The sequence below is a fragment of the Patella vulgata genome, chromosome 5 (assembly GCF_932274485.2).
Source record: "Patella vulgata chromosome 5, xgPatVulg1.2, whole genome shotgun sequence".
Lineage (NCBI taxonomy): Eukaryota > Metazoa > Mollusca > Gastropoda > Patellidae > Patella > Patella vulgata.
In genome coordinates this window covers 24,455,623-24,475,580 of record NC_065883.2, presented here as the reverse complement: position 1 = coordinate 24,475,580, position 19,958 = coordinate 24,455,623, and the positions used below count along the sequence as shown (strand labels likewise).

Sequence of the window (19,958 nt, the reverse complement as noted above, 5' to 3'; positions counted from 1 at the left end):
TGCATGACAGAATCTTTATACCCAATGGATAATACATGTACCTTTAAACTGGTCAGAAAATAAATTCACCTTATGAAAGTCTCCTGGCAGTTTAAATTAATACTTGTCGAAAATAAAATTACCTTTGTTAGAGGAGACAGGTGGATGTAATATTTTAACCCTATTTATTTCAAAGGTCAATAAAATACAAGTATTCCCAGCTCCACGGGATTCAAGGATGTACACTAGTTCGGACTAATTTTTTATCTAACTACTATTGCTGAGTGAATATAAATCATAGTCCTAACCGCCTATTCCCAGTTTTTTTGTTGGTCAAGCAAGGGTGCTCAATAATTTTCCAATGATAGAGGTAATTTTTGGCGTTGACAACATAAAAACTTCCATTGTGAAAAATCCAACCTCGTGGGTTTTCTCCGGGTCCTCCGGTTTCCTCCCACTGCTAAAGACCCCTACGCGCAAGCGAATTATTGAAATAAAAATGAACCGTGTGTTAGTCCCGAAATGACCTAGTTTGTGTGGAGAGGACGTTAAACCCCATTTCTCTCTCTCTCTCCATTGTGAAAAAGTGCAACAAGGAGGCAACAAATCTGACCAAACATATTTCTTTGATACTAACATTAATATTTTCACTTTAATGTCCTCAGAATTTAGATGTCTTCCACGAGGTAAACAAATAGTTTGTTGAATAACTGTAGGTTAAACTGTTAAGCATGGTAGGTTACAGAATGCTTAATAACTACAGTCAAGTATTAAAACACTATACTTAATTATTACAATTAAAATTTACCATTTGTCCCACCGAAATCAAAACTACAATATTGTAAAAAAAAAAGGTTGGCAAATAATTGTGTGAGAGAGAGAAATGGGTTTACGTCCACTCGACACAAACACAGGTCATTTCGGGACAAACAGTTCAATTTTCTTTCAATGCTTGCGCGTAGGGGCCTTTAGCAGTGGGAGGACGCGGTTGGACAGGCGACCTTACTCCTTGTCACGTACAACCTGGGAACCGAAACTATGTCAGTTGACACAATTCCAGTATGACGCAGCGCATTTGCCCCCCCCCCCCAAAAAAAAAATAATTGTGTATATTCAAATTATTTAGTTATTGAATTTAAAGTTGCCAAATAAAAAACTGTTACGCGTGTAGAGTTTTAATGATCTAGTGAACCGGTGACCTACTAACCCAGTGAACTGTCAAAACATTGAATAACGGTGCGTGAACCCATCAAGGTGTATATATATTGATACACCTCCATGCGTGAAACTAATTAAAGGGATAATACACTGAAGTTAGCTTTGCTGTTCTAAAATAAGAACGTCATAGCTGATCGATAGCATGCTTCTGGATGAATTCCAATACCACTTCCTAGATCATGACAGGAACGATCATTAATGCCAATCCCTGGAGGTCTCCGTGTTACTAAAAATAAACCTTATGTTTATGCTGCCTCGTTGTGGTGACCGGATATAAAAGAAGGCGAGTATATTTTTGTTATGTAAGTACATGTATAATGTTTATTTGACGGAGTTAGAGTTTATTTAATATAAATACATCTTAAAGATCAACTTGCGGGAAAATTTATTTTTTTGTGCAAAGCGTTTAGTCAGTAAAAGCGTAAGTTATAATTTATACACGGTTGACACTTCTATCGCGTGACATGTCAAAAACCAATATTTTTATATATTTATTTATTTATCTATCTTATCTATGTAATTTAAACTATTTTACTGTGTGAAATGTACACATGGTTTCGATTACATGACAATGTGCACGTTTAACCATATATTCTATTTCCTGCCAGCAAACTGGTTGTCAGACAGTAATCCGTTAGAATATTATAGGAGTAAAAATGGTTTTAATTGACTTGACCATGTATGTAGATCTACATATTATTATTTTAACATTTTAAAATAATTAAGGACATCATTTACATTATGTTTTTGATAATGAAATAATGTTATTCAATGTCACATATTTTAGCCATTATATTTTATACCCAAACTGGAGGTTAGATTCAACAGCTGTTGATACACGATAATAAGCCAAAAATATTTTCTCGGGTATGGTAATATAAGTAAACTAATAAAGGAAAGTATATTTAGAATCTTATCTTTGAACCTTCTCAAAGAAAGTGTATATTTATAGGCTGAATCAAATTAAGCTACATGAGGAAGTGCTTTAAAATTATGGTGTTAGCGTGCTGCGGTGTGCAAAGTTTAATATTGTAGAAGATATTTTGTCTATTTATAAAGTTATAAAACAGGTAGGGGTGTATATATATTGTGTATCTATACAGTAAGATTAATGTACACTATTTATGACCTGTTTTATAAGCACAAACCATGTGTTATCTAACCAGGTATATCATATATATATATAACATTTATATACCAGAGTTTATCATAAAACATTTAAATACATTTATATCAGTGGTTTATATTTCTGTATGGCAGTGTTGTGGGTTATTCAACATAGCTTGCATATAAATTACATGTACATGTGTAAACAGAAATTTATTTGACCAGTAATGAATATTTATATATCATAGATATCAATTTAATCAGGTGGATAAAAAAAAGCAATTCAAATTAACTTGGCTAATTTGAAAATATACTCTTAAAAAAAGGTAGGGGATATTGAAATGCAAATACCTATGCAGGTTGTGATATGATAAATAGTCATGGACATTTGACATCAGGTGGATAAAAAAAAAGCAATTCAAATTAACTTGGCTAATTTGAAAATATACTCTTAAAAAAAGGTAGGGGATATTGAAATGCAAATACCTATGCAGGTTGTGATATGATAAATAGTCGCATGGACATTTGACATGCTTTGAGAGTATGTTCACAGATGAAGAACTTATCGCCCCAACTGAACCACTGAGCTGCACATGCGACACGCAACAGCGCCATACTTGTGTGAGGGGTTTATTGTCAAATTTGACACTTCAAGGAAGGGTTGATGAAAACTGCCGCGTGCTGGTTTATCCTATCCATGGTTGCTTTCCTATCGGTTCTTGCATTAGATTTACCTGTTTAGTGTATCTTTGCTTTAGTGTGTTACGTTTAATTTGATCGGGAGATGTGTTCATCAATGTCAACTGACAACACTGCAAGAATTGGCCGTGGCACTGCAAGAGGAATGGGTCAGATTGCCCCAAATTGTGATTGGACGGTTGATTAGGAGCATGCCACGACGAATTGCTGAATGTCTGAGGATTGGTGGAGCAATTACTCATTATTAAGACAAAAATCAAAAACGTCCATTTTCACTTTTGAAGGTGTATGTATATCTTTGCGAGTGAAATGGGGCCGTCAGATAAGCCGCCCATATGAACTGTTTATGTTCATGTGTAGGCAATTGGCCTGTTATTAACATACAATGGTTACCTCTAATAAAAACAGCTGTAGACATTAGAGGATGTACTGTTTTTATTGGTTACTAATGACCTCTCAAGTAAGGAAGAGCCATCACGATTTTGCACTCGTCAGGGTTGACGTTTGTCCCTAGTTGTTCAGATGGGACAGTAAACTGAGATCTACTGTGTACACATTGGTGTGTACGTAAAAGAACCCTCGATAGTTGAAATTTGTAAAAGAGTGGGTGGAAATGCTAATCTCCAGTAACAATTCTCACTCCTTTCATTGTATACATATCCATAGAAATGAATATTACGATATGTTAGTCTCATAGAACTATTGTGTTGATGAGACATTAAATCCCATTCCATTCATTTCAATAAAATGATATGCACCAAGTCAGTCATTACTTAGAATTTTTTAAAAATTAACTGTGTCTCAAGTTATTTAGAACATTACATTATAAAATTAATTACATTTATTTTCTTGCTCTTTCTTTATATTAAACATACATTATGCAAGAGCTAAATCTGCCTATTGCAGGTCTTTCTTTAGGCCTGAAATGTTTTCTAAATTATTAATTAGACATTAATTAACTTATCCAGGCCATAATCAACTCTCGATGGTATCGGATTTCCGATATTAAATAGATTAGAACAGTTCAATCATATTTTGATTGAATTGTTTAAGTGGCATTTAGTAACTGGATGAGAATAACACATGACACAATTATATGGAATACAAGTTACTTGAAGAGTTTATTTAGCAACGTTTCGACGAGGGTTCTCCCGTCTTTATCAAGCAAATAATGACAACCATAGTGCAATGAAGATATATATACAAAATATGGAACAATTGGACCGAGACTTAGCTTCGAACAACCAGTATAGTAGTTGAAATTATTGCACACGTCTTGTCAAACCTTCCAGTGCTAATATCTTCGCTCGCAGTAGAGTAATTTGAATGCAATTTTCAAATTATTCATTTTACATTATCTATTTTCAAACTATTATAGATAGCAAGAATGGCTAGCTCTTTATCTAAATCTTACATAATGTATCTTTAACTCTTCCATTTGTACAGTGTTGAAACTATGTATGAAATGTTGTCAATGCAGTTGAGTTTTCTAAAGTAATTTGATTTTTAATTATCATTGGAAATAATTGAGTTATAATTAATTGGATTTTGATTTTTGTCCAGACATCTTTTATCATCATTGAAAATATTTGAGTTATAATTAATTGAATTTCAATTTTTGTCCAGACATCTTGAGATGTGAAGTGACTTTTTATTCTGTTAGATTGCTTAAAGTCCCAATGCGCCATTTTAAGCAATAGGATTCATTTTCAAACTACAATATTGTGAACAATGAATCTGTAATAGGAATATCAGTCCAAAAAATATTTCAATTCCGTTCAGTATTTACAAAGATATGTGGAATTGAAGTTTCATCAATCTACACTTATGTTGCTCCCTATGCAATAAGAGACTGCCGTAATTTGGTTGTCCATGAAAATGTAATGATAGGCCTGTTTTAAAGTAGCTAAGTCTCTAACTCAATATCATCCAAAGTCTTACACGTTGAAAATGCGAATTGTGTACCATAGTGCGTTTTAGTGTCATTTGCAACAAGTGACCAGAAAGAACGAGGCTAGACATATTCAACTGGAGAGCCTGCTGAATAGACTGGAATAACCAGACGCTAGAAATTGCTATAGGGTTGAGACACATGCCTTATTTCGCTGGACATAACTGATTTGAATTTAGAGTCAAAACGGAAACAATTGAATGTAAATCAGTTTATATACAATCAGATTACATTATTATATGCGTTGCGACCCATTTGGGTCAATTTCTAGGTCCCAAGTATTAGCGATTTAGCTCCTTTAAATCTGATTGAAACCAAGCCAGAACATTATCTAGCGTTGGTATTTAGATTTCTTAATTAATGTTAAATAATCATTCTGAGTACATATTAACATGGATTAAGCTGTGAGAATTTAGATATTTTAGCGACAAATGCCAATGGTGCATCAGGACTTTAATAACTAATATTAAATATAATAGTCGGCATATTGCCGCCATATTGTTTGACAATGTTTACGTTGTACCCATAACCCCAGTTTATGTACATAGTGAATTATTTGTATTTTAATCAATCTCATTATCAGGAATTCCTCAGACATTAGCAAATATTGAAATCTTATCAATCTTAACATATGTTTAATATCAGTGGAGGTTGGAATTTTTTTTTCAAATGAGAATCAAAATGGATGTTTAAAGAAATTCTCCAAACAAACTTCAGATATTATTTCACCAAATACTGCACTTAAAATCCCCTGACAGTATTATTAAACCAATCTGCCAAAAGTTTATATGAAACACACTTGAAATTAAAGATACTATATTACTATCTGTTGTGCCAAGTGAAAGGTGTACTGACAATCAAAGAATTAACAACCCTTCAGTTTTACAGCGGCTGTTTGGTATAAACAATAACTCAAAAGCAGTTTGGTAAATAATGTCCGCTGAGCGTTGCTCGAGAAACTATCTACTCTTGCAAAAACAAGTTTCTGCGAGTTTAGCATGCATGCAAGTAATCGCCCCATCTCATGGAAAGCCCTGATGACATGTCTCATTTTTAGGAAAGATATAGAGAATCTCCTACGAGACTTTTTTGATATCTTAAAATATTAACACAAGTCGATAATGTAAAATAAATGAGGCTTTTCCAAGTTTGTTTTTTTACTTTATCGATGAATGTTGATATTTTTTTATGTCAAAAAAGACAAGTAGAAGATTTTATGTATCATGCAATCATATACTTCTTTTTTTTTTTAGTATAGGCTTTTATTCCATTTAAAGTGATATCTCCGATCGCTCAGTAGATTATGAAATATATCACACAAGCGATATCTATTGTAGAATGTGTTATTGGGTGATAAATTACATTAATTAGTTGTGTGTAATGACAGCTGAAGGTTTAGGTTTATTTTGATGCCACTTTCCATTTGTTTTGGAAGTTCAAATATATATGTAGCTAACACTATTTCTGTCGTGCATATTTTTTAATACACAAAGAATTAAACTTCTTTGATATCTGAATCGAGGGGCATTACCTTGCAAGTATATTAAGCCCCACTATGGTATAAATCTGTGAAGTGAATATGCAGAGTGGATATCATTGAGCTGCTGAGCAGCACATTGTTGTTGGAAGTTCAAGATTTTCATTAGACTATATTGCACAGTAGCAACAACAGGATTTTCAGGTGGTGGGGGCTGGCAGCGAAATGCTTCATTTAGAATATCCGCATGTCTTGGATAAGGAACACCATCAACAAACACAAATGCATCTTTTTTATTATGTCTGTCAAATACTGGGTTGGTGGTAGTATTGTTGCCGGGTACGAGACAGTTCGTCCCCGAACAACTTGTCCCCTGACAACTCTTTCCAGAACAATTCGTTCCCTAGGACTGTTCATCCCTGGATAATTCGTCCCCTAGCACTATTCATTCTTAGGACTATTTGTCCCTGGATAATTCATCCCCAAGGATAATTCATCCCCGGATATTTCGTCCCCTAGGACTATTCGTCCCTGGATAATTTGCCCCCAAGGACAATTTGTCCGTGGACAGATCATGCCTAGGTCTATTAGTTCCCTAATTATGATCAAGAGCTAATTCTATAGAAATTGAAGAAGTTGAAACTAACTGATGTCTGTTCTACATTGTTTTATCATGCACAATAATGCATATTTATTATAAGTCAAGTGCAGTATTAAAACTGGACAATACCCATAGTGAAGGGATAAATGGATTCTCTAACTCACAAAAGGTGTCACTGATCATAGCTGATTACTACATGCATATCAATTAGCCCGAAAAAAAAATTCAGAACCATTGAGTTAAGGCCTAGATTTAATACTAAATGTAAAACGATGTAAAACTAGCATCAAAACTGAGATTTAGGATAAAAAGTAAAGATTAATTCAGTTTTTGATAATGGAACTACCATTATTGTTGTTTAGGGACAAACTGTCCTAGGGGACGAATTGTCTGGGGACAAATTGTCCATGGGGATGAATTGTCTGGGGCCGGATAGTCCTAAGGGACCCAATGGGACTAATAGTCCTGATATGAATTGACCGGAGACAAATAGTCTGCGGGGACGGTTTGTCTGGGGACAAATTGTCCTAGAACCCATTAACTGGTGCTCTTTGAAAGCCAAATTTAATTTTATACCAATGACGTTAATGATGTAAGGTGGCCTCAAAGAAAATAAAAAAATAAAACATAAAATGAAATGATTAAATAGTCCTACATGTATTATTGACGAATATGAAATATTTAATAAAGAATGTTAGTTAATACATTCATATGTCCAGTTCTCCAGGCAAAAGGTTCTACAGTCTTATGCTATAGCTGTGGTCGAACAGGTCCATTAACAGTGATTCTTTATTGATTTTATAATCAGACACACGCCTGTAAAACATGATATATAACAAGAATAGAAATAATTATATTTTCAATATCATATGAATCACATGAAAGTGCATAAAGCATGGATCTGACTTGACATAGGGCTTAACATCAACTTCTACCTAGGGTGATATTACAGATACGTAAAACATGGACTTCCACAGCATTCTTTTATAGACAAGTGAATGGACCCAATTAACTTTTTTATTTGGGCGTTGCAACTTGAAAGGTAGTGTTTCAAGGTCTACTGTATGGACATTATTTTTTTATCACAGAGACCAGGGGTGGATCCAGAGGGGGCTTTGGTGGTGCCAAACCCCACCCTGCTCAGCTACATAAAAAAAATTGTAAAACAACACTTTATGATAAAAGTGTAACGGTCGTGTGCTTTATCCATTGTCATCAGATGGTGGGATGGGATTGACATTCAAAGCACAAAATAATGATATAGACATGTGTGATATCACAATTAATGCTTTGCATCAATGAAATTGAATCACAGTGTGATCCTATTAATTCATTATAAAAATTGACATCAAACAGGGTGTTGGATTTCTCTCTTTAAAAAGCTCAATGTGTTTGTATGCCTACGTAATTTAGAGACGATGATGGCATCATGCATTGTCAACTGTCAAATTTCCTTAACAAGAGGCTGGCAAACCCCCTCCTGCAAAAATTCTTGGATCCGCCCCTGAGAGACTGGTTAAGGTTATATCGACCCCCAGGGCTTCAGGTAGGTTACAGTTAGTTCTCCAGAAAGGCAGTTATTAATTTTACCAGCAGATTGTTCCTGGTATACAGTACATCATTTCTTTGCATAGTATGTTTGGTATTGTATATTTATTGAATAGATAATTTAGTGTACTAATACTTTGATTCAATATATGCAATTACTTAATCTCTAACAATTGGGTGGGATGGCCTTATGGGTTAACATTTGTGCTTTAAATCATTAAGTCTGTCATTGAGTAAAGTGCCATGATTTCGATTCCCCGCTTGTACATGACAGGGAATAGTGTCAACTGTCGAACGTTGTGGATTTTCACAGGTCCTCCAGTTTTCCTCACATTGCTAAAAAATTTTATTGAAATAAAATTGAACCATGTGTTAGTCCCGATATATTATTACTACATGAAACTGAATTTAGCCATTAAAAATGGCTTGGGCCGAGTGAGAATTACCTGCGGACCACTGCCTTGAGATTATTCTATCATTGGATTTTGAAAATTAGGGATGTTTACATGCCTTAAGTGGAGGAATTACTTAGTTATTCTTGTATGTCGTCTGTATTTGAAGTAGTTAATGTCATTCTATATGTGCACATATAGATGTATTTATTCTGTGGAACTAGTCGATGTTATAATGAAAGAAATTCTAAATTAGGAAATGTTCTGTAATAAAATACACCTTGTACATCTCCATGTGGAAATGAGTTATTTTTACAACAAATATATCAATTACTGTACTGTACTCAATAAACGCAACGAAGAGAATAAAAGGCATGCAGGTTCAATTAATATATTTAAAATTTCATTCAAAGTTATGACTGTTTGAAGATGTAGCATAGATTGTTTATTATAGTAGCAATGATACTTGAGAATCGATACTAAGTCTTCCATTTTATAGTTAAAATTTTAAATCTCGCGGAAGTTCTAATCTATGTAAATCACGTCCATGCAATGATCTAGAGAGTTAATTATAGGCTTATCATGTGTATGAATGTCTAAATAATAGCTTTTAAAATACAGATGTGATGTCATCCTTTGATGTTGGCATACCATTATTTCAAATAATGGTACAGGCAATGTGCCAAGCGTACATTATTTAGTTGAAATTTTGGACCCACATGACATATTTCATTGCAAAGCATGTGCGAGTGTCTTTATTTTAAGTTGCTTAATGGTCTTACTTTCAACCATTTGAAACCAGAATAAAGACCAGCAATAGACCAATTTATTGCTTCGTCTTACATAATGCATCTTTAAACATTGAACAGTAGACTATGAAGGATGTTTAAAAGGGGTGTTTATTTACAAAAGTACAGTAATTTGATCATTTTGTACTCTGTGATAGAAGTTTTTGTTAATTAGGGATTAATTAGAATTTGATGAAACTGTTAAAGAAGATAATTAGTTGTTGAAGGTTAAAACAGTTTCTATCTTCATGATTCTCATTCAAGATAAAATAACTGGAATTTATTTGAACTTAAACTTTCATCTTGATTGATTACTCTACTGGATCCAAGACTTGACTACACCAGTGGTAATTTTATCAAATTTATTTATATTATTTTAGATGTTTTGGTAACTTGTTTATTTATTATTTATGTTTGCTTAATTATTGCGGTGAAATTACTGGAATTTACTTGGAATTGTTCTGTAATGTTGATGTGAAAATTAGATTATAAATCTGCTATATGAATCTTAGATATTTTCTGCCTTTAGGGAATTATAGGAATTTAAATGAACATTTTTTGATCAGAAAGTGTAAGATGAAGAACCTAACAAATTTGGGATTCAGTGGTAATTAATTTTGGTCTTCAGTTACATGTACACATAAATTTGAAGACTGTCTGACGGTAATTTGTGTTGATTAGTTGGTATTATATTTTGTAAGTCAATGTCAGTTGGATTATGTTGGTCCGTTTTTATGTCTGTATATGTACACACATTTGGAACAATTTTGAAATGGTAATTAAGGGAGATGGGTATAAGGAAAAGGGTGTTAAAAACAAATGAAAATAAGAAGGCCTAGACAAAAAAGGGTTCGATTTCATTTTAAAAATCTTTTAGTAAGAGGGACCTATAACATGCCTTTATTCATTAGTTTCTCACTAAAATCTCCTGGATCAAACCTGTGCACTTATTTACTGGTGATATGTGTACTTGTATAATGATGTTCTGTGTACTTGTATACTGGTGAGCCATCTGTATACTTGTTTACTGTGTACCTGTATAATGGTGATGTGTATTTGTATACTGGTGATAAATGTGTACATGTACTTGTATACCTGTGATCAATGTGTGTATTTGTATACTGGTGATCAATCTGCATATTTGTTTAATAATGATATGTGTACATGTACTTGTATAATGGTAATCTGTGTACTGGTGATCCACCTGTGTAATTGTATAATGTTGATCTATCTGTGTACTTGTATAATAGAGATATGTGTACTTGTACATTGGAGATATGTGTACTTGTATAATGGTGATCAACATGTATGTACACGCATAAATGAGTTCTGTGTATAATAGTGATCTATGTACTGAATCAATCACACATAACTTTTTGATCTTGGGTTACAGAGAAATCAGAGTACAGCCTTTAATATATATGAATATGACTTTGATTTGGAATATTTAAATACCAGTATATGACTGATAATTTTGTTTGGCATATTTTTCAGGATAATTAATCGAGCAACAAGACTGGTGTTGGTGGCCCAACTCATCAAAATTCAACCTACAGCACTTTTTTTTTGTATGGGTGATATGGAATCAAAAATGTCAATGGTTGATAAATCTCAAGCATTGCCCGGTAAGAAAGTGTGGAGGCCATCTTAGCTCATTGAAGATAACAGTCACACTCACAACATAGAATAAATACTAAAGACGTAATTCATACATTCAGTCTGTGGCGGAAAGAGTGACAATATTGATGCAAAAATAAATGTGTTTCATTATGCATTTTCCAAAGAATTTAGGTCTTTATAAAATATATTTATGATTGCAAACATTTTAGGAAAACAAATTTAATTTTGCAGAATATGGCTCCCCCTGTTACTTCACAACTGCGTTTAGTAAATAATATGTTTTACATATCATATATATTTTGTATACATATATACAAACACCTATAAGTACTTGTAAAGGATGTAATTGATAAGTATGGGTGAATAAAATCTACAATATTACAAGTATAGATGGATAAAAAAGATATTTTTTACAATTTTTGATGGCCTATTTTTAGGACGAAGTGAACCCATTGTTGTCTCGAAGAAACATGTTGTAAACAGGAATCCCACAATGCCACCATTCCCTGATGGATTAAAAATGGCCATGTTTGGAATGGGATGTTTCTGGGGAGCTGAGAGAAAATTTTGGCAACAGAATGGAGTGTTCTCCACACAGGTAATCATTTTATGTGCCCAGATTGAAATATATGAATCCAAATAAAAATAGAGAGAGAGGAATCCAAACCATTTGAAGAACATAAACTTTGGTGGGATCCAAGTCATAATAAACTTGATACAGTAACACTTATAGCAGTAGTGGTTAAAAACAAAGTCATGGGTATCATCTTTTATAGCATCTAACGTTTATTCCTTATAGGGATGGGACGAAAAACTGAGGTCCTGTGCACATAAAAGGTCCCTTGACAGTTGGAATTTGATATAAGAGTAGGCTGTAATGCCGCTGTCCGGGCAAAATATCCCTCATAGCACACTGTATGGCGTATGCACGTCTTCATTAGCCCAGTTGGAGCAGAACAGTAGGACGTTAAACCTCATTTCATTTATTCCTCATAGAACACAATTTCATTGGTGTAGATGTGTTTTCTGAGGGAATAAGTTTTTACACTTTTTACAGATCCTATAAAAGATGTTTTTTTGATATACTTGACTTTGTTTTTAACCACATTGAAATATTTTGGACACACAGTAATTTTGAATCTATAGATGATTTAAGTCTAGATTGCTTATAGACACAAAACACATTGTCTAAAAACAAAGCCTGACAGACAGTTGTGCAGATTTTGTAATCTGTCTTAGGTTTCACAGATACTCAAGTAAACTGGCTTTTTAGTAATGTAATCTGTCTTTGGAGTTCTTGTCAAGCCTGGCAACCTGTAGCCGATTAAGTGAATATATTAGAGCACCGGCTAGGAGACCATTAGCATGATCTAATTGAGATATTACTAATGGTTATATATACTCTTCAAAAAAAGTAGGGGATATTGAAATGCAAATACCTATGCAGGTTGCGATATGATAAATAGTCATGGACATTTGACATGCTTTGAGAGTTTGTTCACAGATGAAGAACTTATCGCCCCAACAGAACCACTGAGCTGCACATGTGACACGCAATAGCGCCATACACGTGGGAGGGGTTCATTGTCAAATTTGACACTTCAAGGATAGGTTGATGAAAACTGCCACGTGCTGGTTTATCTATCCATGTTAGCATTCCTATCGGTTCTTGCATAAGATTTACTGTTTAGCGTATATTTGCTTTAGTGTGTTAAGTTTAATTTGATCGGGAGACGTGTTCGTCAACGTCAACCGACAACACTGCAAGAATTGGCTGTGGCATTGCAAGAGGAGTGGGTCAGATTACCCCAAATTAAGATTAGACGGTTGATTAGGAGCACGCCACGACGAATTGCTGAACGTCTGAGGATTGGTGGAGCAATTACTCATTATTAAGACAAAAATCAAAAACATCCATTTTCACTTTTGACGGTGTATCTCTTTGCGAGTGAAATGGGGCCGTCAGATAAGCCACCCATATGAACTGTTTATGTTCATGTGTAGGCAATTGACCTGTTATTAACATACACTGGTTACCTCTAATAAAAATAGCAGTGCATTTCCGTAGTTTTCTATTGTTTCTGAATATCCCCTACTTTTTTGAAGAGTATATAATAATTGATATAAATGTTGTCATGCCTGTATGTATGTTATTTATAGGTAGGCTATTCAGGAGGTTATACCGTCAACCCAAATTATAAAGAAGTGTGTAGTGGTAAAACAGGTCATACAGAAGTTGTACGAGTGGTCTACAATCCTACACAGATCACATATTTAGATCTTTTAAAGGTTTGTATCATTCATGTTTAAATGTCTTGAGATTATAAACTGATTGCTTTGACATTCACTTCTGGAGCCACTGTGGCTAAGTGAGTAAGACACTGGACTGCTAGTCTGGAGGACGCGGGTTCACTCCCGATATTAGCCGAGACAGTTCATCAAAATTTTCCAGCGTGGTTTCCCCTTGACAGTTGTCAGTGGTGCAGGACAGAGGACCTAACAAGGACAGCTGTCTAGTCATTCGGATGGGATGGAAAAAACAAGGTCCGGTGAATATATTGGCCTAGCACGTAAAAGATCCCTTGGCATTTGGAAGAGTAAACCGTAACTCCCATGTCTTCATTAGCCCAGTCAGAGCAGAACAGTAGGACTGAAACCGATTTCATTTCATTTTGACATTTGCTTCCACACAGTCCATGATCAATTTCTGTGCTCCGCCGACTTCATTTACCCGGTTGGTGTAGAATAGTAAGATATTAAATCCCATTTCATTTCTGGAAATTGGAATAAGGCCATGAGGGGGAATCGAAATTATAGTTCAATAAACATGTTAAATCAAGAAGGCCTGCACATATTAGTTACTACGGAATTAGCTGCTATGGCCGCGACAACATTATGGCTTGATTATGAGCATCAAGTTGATTTTTTTTACATTTGTTTTTCAGATATTTTGGGAAAATCATAACCCATCTCAGGGAAATCGTCAAGGTAATGATATGGGAACACAGTATCGCTCTGCCCTATATTATTACAGCCAGGATCAATTGGACCAGGCTTTGAGCTCCAAAAAAGTTTATCAAGACCTCATTACTCAGAAAGGTTACCCACAAATTACGACAGAAATAAAACCAGCAGGAGAATTTTACTATGCGGAAGATTATCATCAACAATATTTACATAAAAATCCCGACGGATATTGTGGCTTGTCTGGAACTGGAGTGTCGTGTCCAGTCGGACTTTTCAAAAAGGCAAAGAATGAATTGTGATTATCAAAGTTATAAGAATTGAACAGAAAAAGTCTCGGAAAGGTGTCATAAATTAGTATCGTAGATTATTAGAAGTTGTAGTGTAATTAATTATTATCAATTCAAATACAAGCCTTAAAATATTTAAAACATAAAGTGTGCGGTGAGACAAAGGGAGGTAAGTCTGTTCAAAACCAACTTTGTCTCATTCCACTGTACTTAACTAGCAGTCCATTGCTAAGCCTTGCATTTGTTTGTGAATCCAAAGCTTTTAATTAGAAGCTATGGGTTTAACATAGTAAAATTTCAGAAACATCACTTTCAAAATTGTTTGTAAATTTAATCAAAATGTTAAAATGAACGAAGAAAAATGTCATTTTAAATGGATTATGACATTTGAATGTCGATGAAATAAGCAATATAGCTCTTCCGTTTCGGTGATGTGCCTAAAGTATGATTATTGGGTTTAATTATAATGCAGCGCTCCAGCCATTATTAAATATTAGCCTAAATGTAGGCTTTGGTAAATATATATTTAAGAAATAAAATGTTATAATGCTTGATATAATTTTCTACTATTATTGCAGTGTTCATTAAATGTTTTTGGTCAGAAAAAAAAACATAGAGATAAAACTACAATATTTTTTATCAATTCTCCATAAAACATTCATTAATCTTTATGCAGAAATAATTTGCTTTTGTGTGAATTAGGTCAAGATCTGATACAGACTTCTTTCATTCAACTTATCTTAGTCTATCTTTCTACATGAAGATTGGTCTCAATAACACAATGTCATTCAGACATTCATTTCTTTTGTGCCTACTAGTATCTCAATACACCAGTATACTGTCCTTACATATATTATTAATAGAGCTACTGTTTAAGTATGGACTGTAATGTTTGTATAGTAGTGGGATTTACTGTCCAGATTTGGTCGAACTTATGCCAATGGTTGATTTATATTACTAAGAGAAGGCAAACCTCTATTGCTACTGCAAATCTTTGCTAAGGAAATTGAGCCTTTTCACTGACATAAACCAATCAAATTAGTACAGTATCATGAGATACTAGTATTTCCATAGACTAGTTATGATCAGTTTTCCTTATGGTATTTTTAAAGAAAGCTGTCCATTAAAGATCTGAAATGGATTGCATTTGGAAGAGATCTCTTTAGTACCCATCATCATGCAATCAAATTTAAAAAATCATTACTTGAATAAGCATTAAGTGAGTATTATACATATTTGTACAGGACCAGTTTAAGGTAATTAAATTAAGAAACGTTCCAAGGAGCGAATAACAAACACATGATGGTAAAATTTATCGAGTGGTGAAAGGGTGAATGTACATTCATCAGAGCTTGTGCATTTTATTAAGTTAAATATGGTATTATGATAACAGATGTAGATATTGATATAGGATGTATTTATCATGATAATTGTTAACATGTTTGGAACTTAGTATCTGCTATACCAGTTGGTATAGGTGTTCTGTAGGATAAGGATGCAACGATAGGCCTACATACAAAAATAATCCTGATTAATCCTGATTATTCCAGGATGAATAATCATGATATCTTGGATTATTGTGATGAGATCATTTATCGTGATAATTCAAATAATTATGCTTGAACGATGATTCATTATCTCGATTATTAAAACTAATAAAAGCATAAACAGCCTAGATTCTAGGCCCAAGAGTAAATACAGCATTATGTTAGGATGGATATGAATGTGTATTTTCTTTGTTGCTGAAATCGATGCACCATCAAAGTTTTCTTGTTCGGCAGCCATTGTTTCTAACAGAAATAAAAGAACTATTATCCAGCCAGACGCATAACATAGAACCCTTGTCACTTGGAATTTAAAGAAGCATAATCTGCCCCTTTCATTGCAGACATATCTATTGTAATGAGAACGAGGTACCCCATTCCATTCTCTGTTATTTACTGATAGGTATTAAGTCTCAACCATCTATCATAAAGCTTTTTATAATACGGTACTGCAATAGTTTAGAGTAAAATGCCATTTAGAGTAGACCATATATTTTTGGATATTATTAAGCATAGTGTATTATATGTAATGTTGTAGAGAAGTCATAATACTACTGGTGCAATATCAATTCGTTCTGAAAATTTGGAATAAAATAATTAGCTGTTTAATAAACATAATGTAAGTTTTTAGATTTTGAAAGAAATGGAAAATCATATCAAGTAGATCATACAACGATTATTAGAAATAAATGTGTATCAATCTCACACTTAAAAAATATTATTGGTGGGCAAAACACAGAACCCTCTGAAGGGAATTTTATTTTTTCCATATAAGAGATATAGATTTTATGTATAGATTTCTATATTATATTTGACTATAAGGAGTTGTATGTAGATTTTTTAATGCTCAATCTTTTTAAAAATGATTTTGTGTCTAAAATTGTGTTTAGAAAAAATAAATTTCCATTAACAGTACATTGATTTATCAAAAAATGTTGAAGGTCATGAGACAAGTGATTTATAAATACAATTTAATATTTTAAAAAAAAGCCAATTTCATAATGCTCATTACAGCTCAAAGATTTTAAATTTCGTCCATTAATGTTGTACTAGAAACATTATACTTATTAGATTTTTATCTTTCACCTCTGGTTAGAAAAAACTGAAGGTCCTGTGGTAGAAACCTGTAATAAAATGACGTTAAGTACTTATACAACTTTCCTTTAGTTAGAAAAAACATAAATAACTATTAGAATTAAGTTATTGAAATCTTATTGGCATAAGTAACTGTTGTGTATTAGATTATTAGCATTTTTCAATGCATTATTATTAATTTTTTTTATTATGCCTGAATTCTCATCTAGGCTAGTTTCTACCTCATTCCAATACAAAATAGTTCAAAACAAATACTGGTATCAGGTTTGAGAAATTTTTTTATAATTTTTGAATTTATTTTTTTTATTGATAACACAGGGGTAAATAAGTACTAAGTTAGTATATATATATTTGATTTAAAGGGTGTATAGCTCTAAATTCATAATCTTCGAAATTAAAAAAATGTATTGGAAATAAATATTGGTCAATTTCAATCAATATTGATGTTGTTATCTTACCTTGAAAGTATGGGATACCGGTAACCAATTTTTAAGACACAGTGAACATTTTGAAATATCCCACAAGTCAATGCAGATTTAATTTGAAAATGGCTGAACTACTAACGACACAAAAGAGATATACTTGTAGACTGTACTAACCAGACACAAGTGGCACAATTTGGACTGCTCATAACTTTTTAGAAATTAACATAAAAATGTTAAAAACTGAATGTAAATTAGTTTAAATACATTCATATTACATTAATATTTGCTTTTTGATTCATTTTTATCTATTTTAGAGTTCCAAAGAATAGAGCCATATGCCCTTTAATGTTTTTCATCAATTCCATTTCAGTACATTGGACACCTGAGAAATAACAATGAATTGGGTGGGCTTGCTAATGGATGTAAAGCAAGAATTGCTTTATGATTGAAATTGTTGGTAAAGAGGCAAATTACATTTAAAATAATTGAAATTGTTGGTAAAGAGGCAAATTACATTTAAAATACTTGAAATCCAAGTACTGACTTAGAGTAAGGTATTTTTCACAAGCATTAAGAAGTAGGCCTACTAAAACAATTGGTACTCCTTGTCAGTAGAACATTAAAATGTCTTTATATCAGTTATGACATGGCAGAGTTGTGTCATATTCTGCATAGTCAAACTGAGTCAAATCATGTCCAAATTACCAAGTTATGAAGTCTGGCGAAGCCCTAGTGCCTCTTTAATGTTTTTAATGGGGGATGTGGTGGAATCTGGTCACTAACTGGACAGTCATTTCCATTTCACCATTGTATGTCACAAAGGTCAATTGCCCAACTTTTGGGTTTCTTTGGGCTGCGGTGGCTCAGTGAGCAAAATATTGGCTTACCAACCTGGAGGTTCCCAACCTCTGCATCCCCAGTGGTCTCATTCCATTTTACTCCTCTATACCCTGGTTTCATTCATGGGGTATTGATGTATTCAAATTATCTACCCAATCAAAAAACTGTTTACAAACCAGTCTTAGCCTCTTCACTTGCGTTCACAACAATATGGCAGCTTGTTTGTTGTAACAAGATGAGAGTTACATCGCATCGTCAACTTCCTTTGTATTTAACGATTTTTTGATTGGATGATAAAAATAGGACAGTCATCAAGGGCAGATAATTTGAGTAGGTGTCTGCCCCATGGATAAACCCAGGGGTTAGTGGCGTGATTAACTCTTTATTTTTGGTTGATAATATTTTAGAAAATAATGACATAAGCAAACAATATTCCTTCTAACCAACTTGTGCACACACGCAACAAGCGCATTAAGGACATACTATTGTCACAAGAATAAAACTTGCAATCCATAAGATTTTTGCACACAAACTACTGAACATTGACTTTAATACATAACAAATACTGAGGTTTTTTATCTTTTATAGGCCTGACAAATGCCATAGATCAGCTATCATTGTTTACCTTTCTCAGGTGTGTCATTTACCTCTTAATTATAATTACAGGTAAATTATATGGTTGTCTTTGCAGAAATTAATTTGAACATGTCTTGAGTTAGATCTGGGCATTTTGTATTTTGGAAAAGATATATAAATCAATGTTTTTATTAGCCTATATTAATTATTATAATCAATATGCAATATATGTGATATTGTTGTCCAATGTTTTTATTTCTTTGTGTTTAGATTATATAATAAATAGAATCTTGTTCAATCAGAAATTGTATTCTGTGTCACCTTGTTATATTGTGTATAGCTCCAGGTACATGTAGTAGGGCATGTTCCTGAAGCAACGAAAGCGAGTTTTACATCTAGCCGTTGCTAGATTAGTTAGAAATTCTTGAACTTATACATACATTATCCCTCTTTACCACAGACATGTGAACAATAGTGTTGTCCAATCAGAGGCCATAACACAAAAACACTCAAATCTAACATGGCTTAGAAAAGGACAATAACTCTAGACATTTCAACAAAGTTGTTTTAAAATCAGACGAAAAATGTCTATTCTATTGCGTTTATATGTGATAGACAATGACCAGAATATGCCGCCTTTTTACTGGGGATGCAATGACTGTTGATCCAGTGATTTTACCAGCCAGGGGCCCCTTAGGTGTAATGCAAGGGAAAACATTTCGAGCAGACAGCACATTCCTTGTAATGCTTCTATAAAATAACAACAAACATGTTTATTTATTGTTTTTCATTTTTTATATATCTACAATCTGTATGGATTCATACAATAATAATAATACATCCA

At 33.4% G+C, this 19,958-nt stretch overlaps 1 protein-coding gene across 4 annotated transcripts; it reads left to right on the top strand.

Moving 5' to 3' along the window:
- Positions 1-1,457: 1,457 nt before the first annotated feature.
- Positions 1,458-19,413, top strand: LOC126821873 (mitochondrial peptide methionine sulfoxide reductase). 4 transcript variants are annotated; one of them, XM_050550452.2, is made up of 5 exons: positions 1,458-1,499; positions 11,255-11,385; positions 11,818-11,978; positions 13,541-13,669; positions 14,326-19,413. In XM_050550452.2, coding segments are annotated over exons 1-5 (744 nt in total). In that variant the 5' UTR covers positions 1,458-1,497; the 3' UTR covers positions 14,647-19,413. The 4 variants fall into 4 exon arrangements, with proteins under 4 accessions (XP_050406409.1, XP_050406411.1, XP_050406407.1 ...); XM_050550454.2 differs by lacking the exon at positions 1,458-1,499 and adding an exon at positions 1,517-1,618; XM_050550450.2 differs by lacking the exon at positions 1,458-1,499 and adding an exon at positions 1,705-1,876.
- Positions 19,414-19,958: the final 545 nt, after the last annotated feature.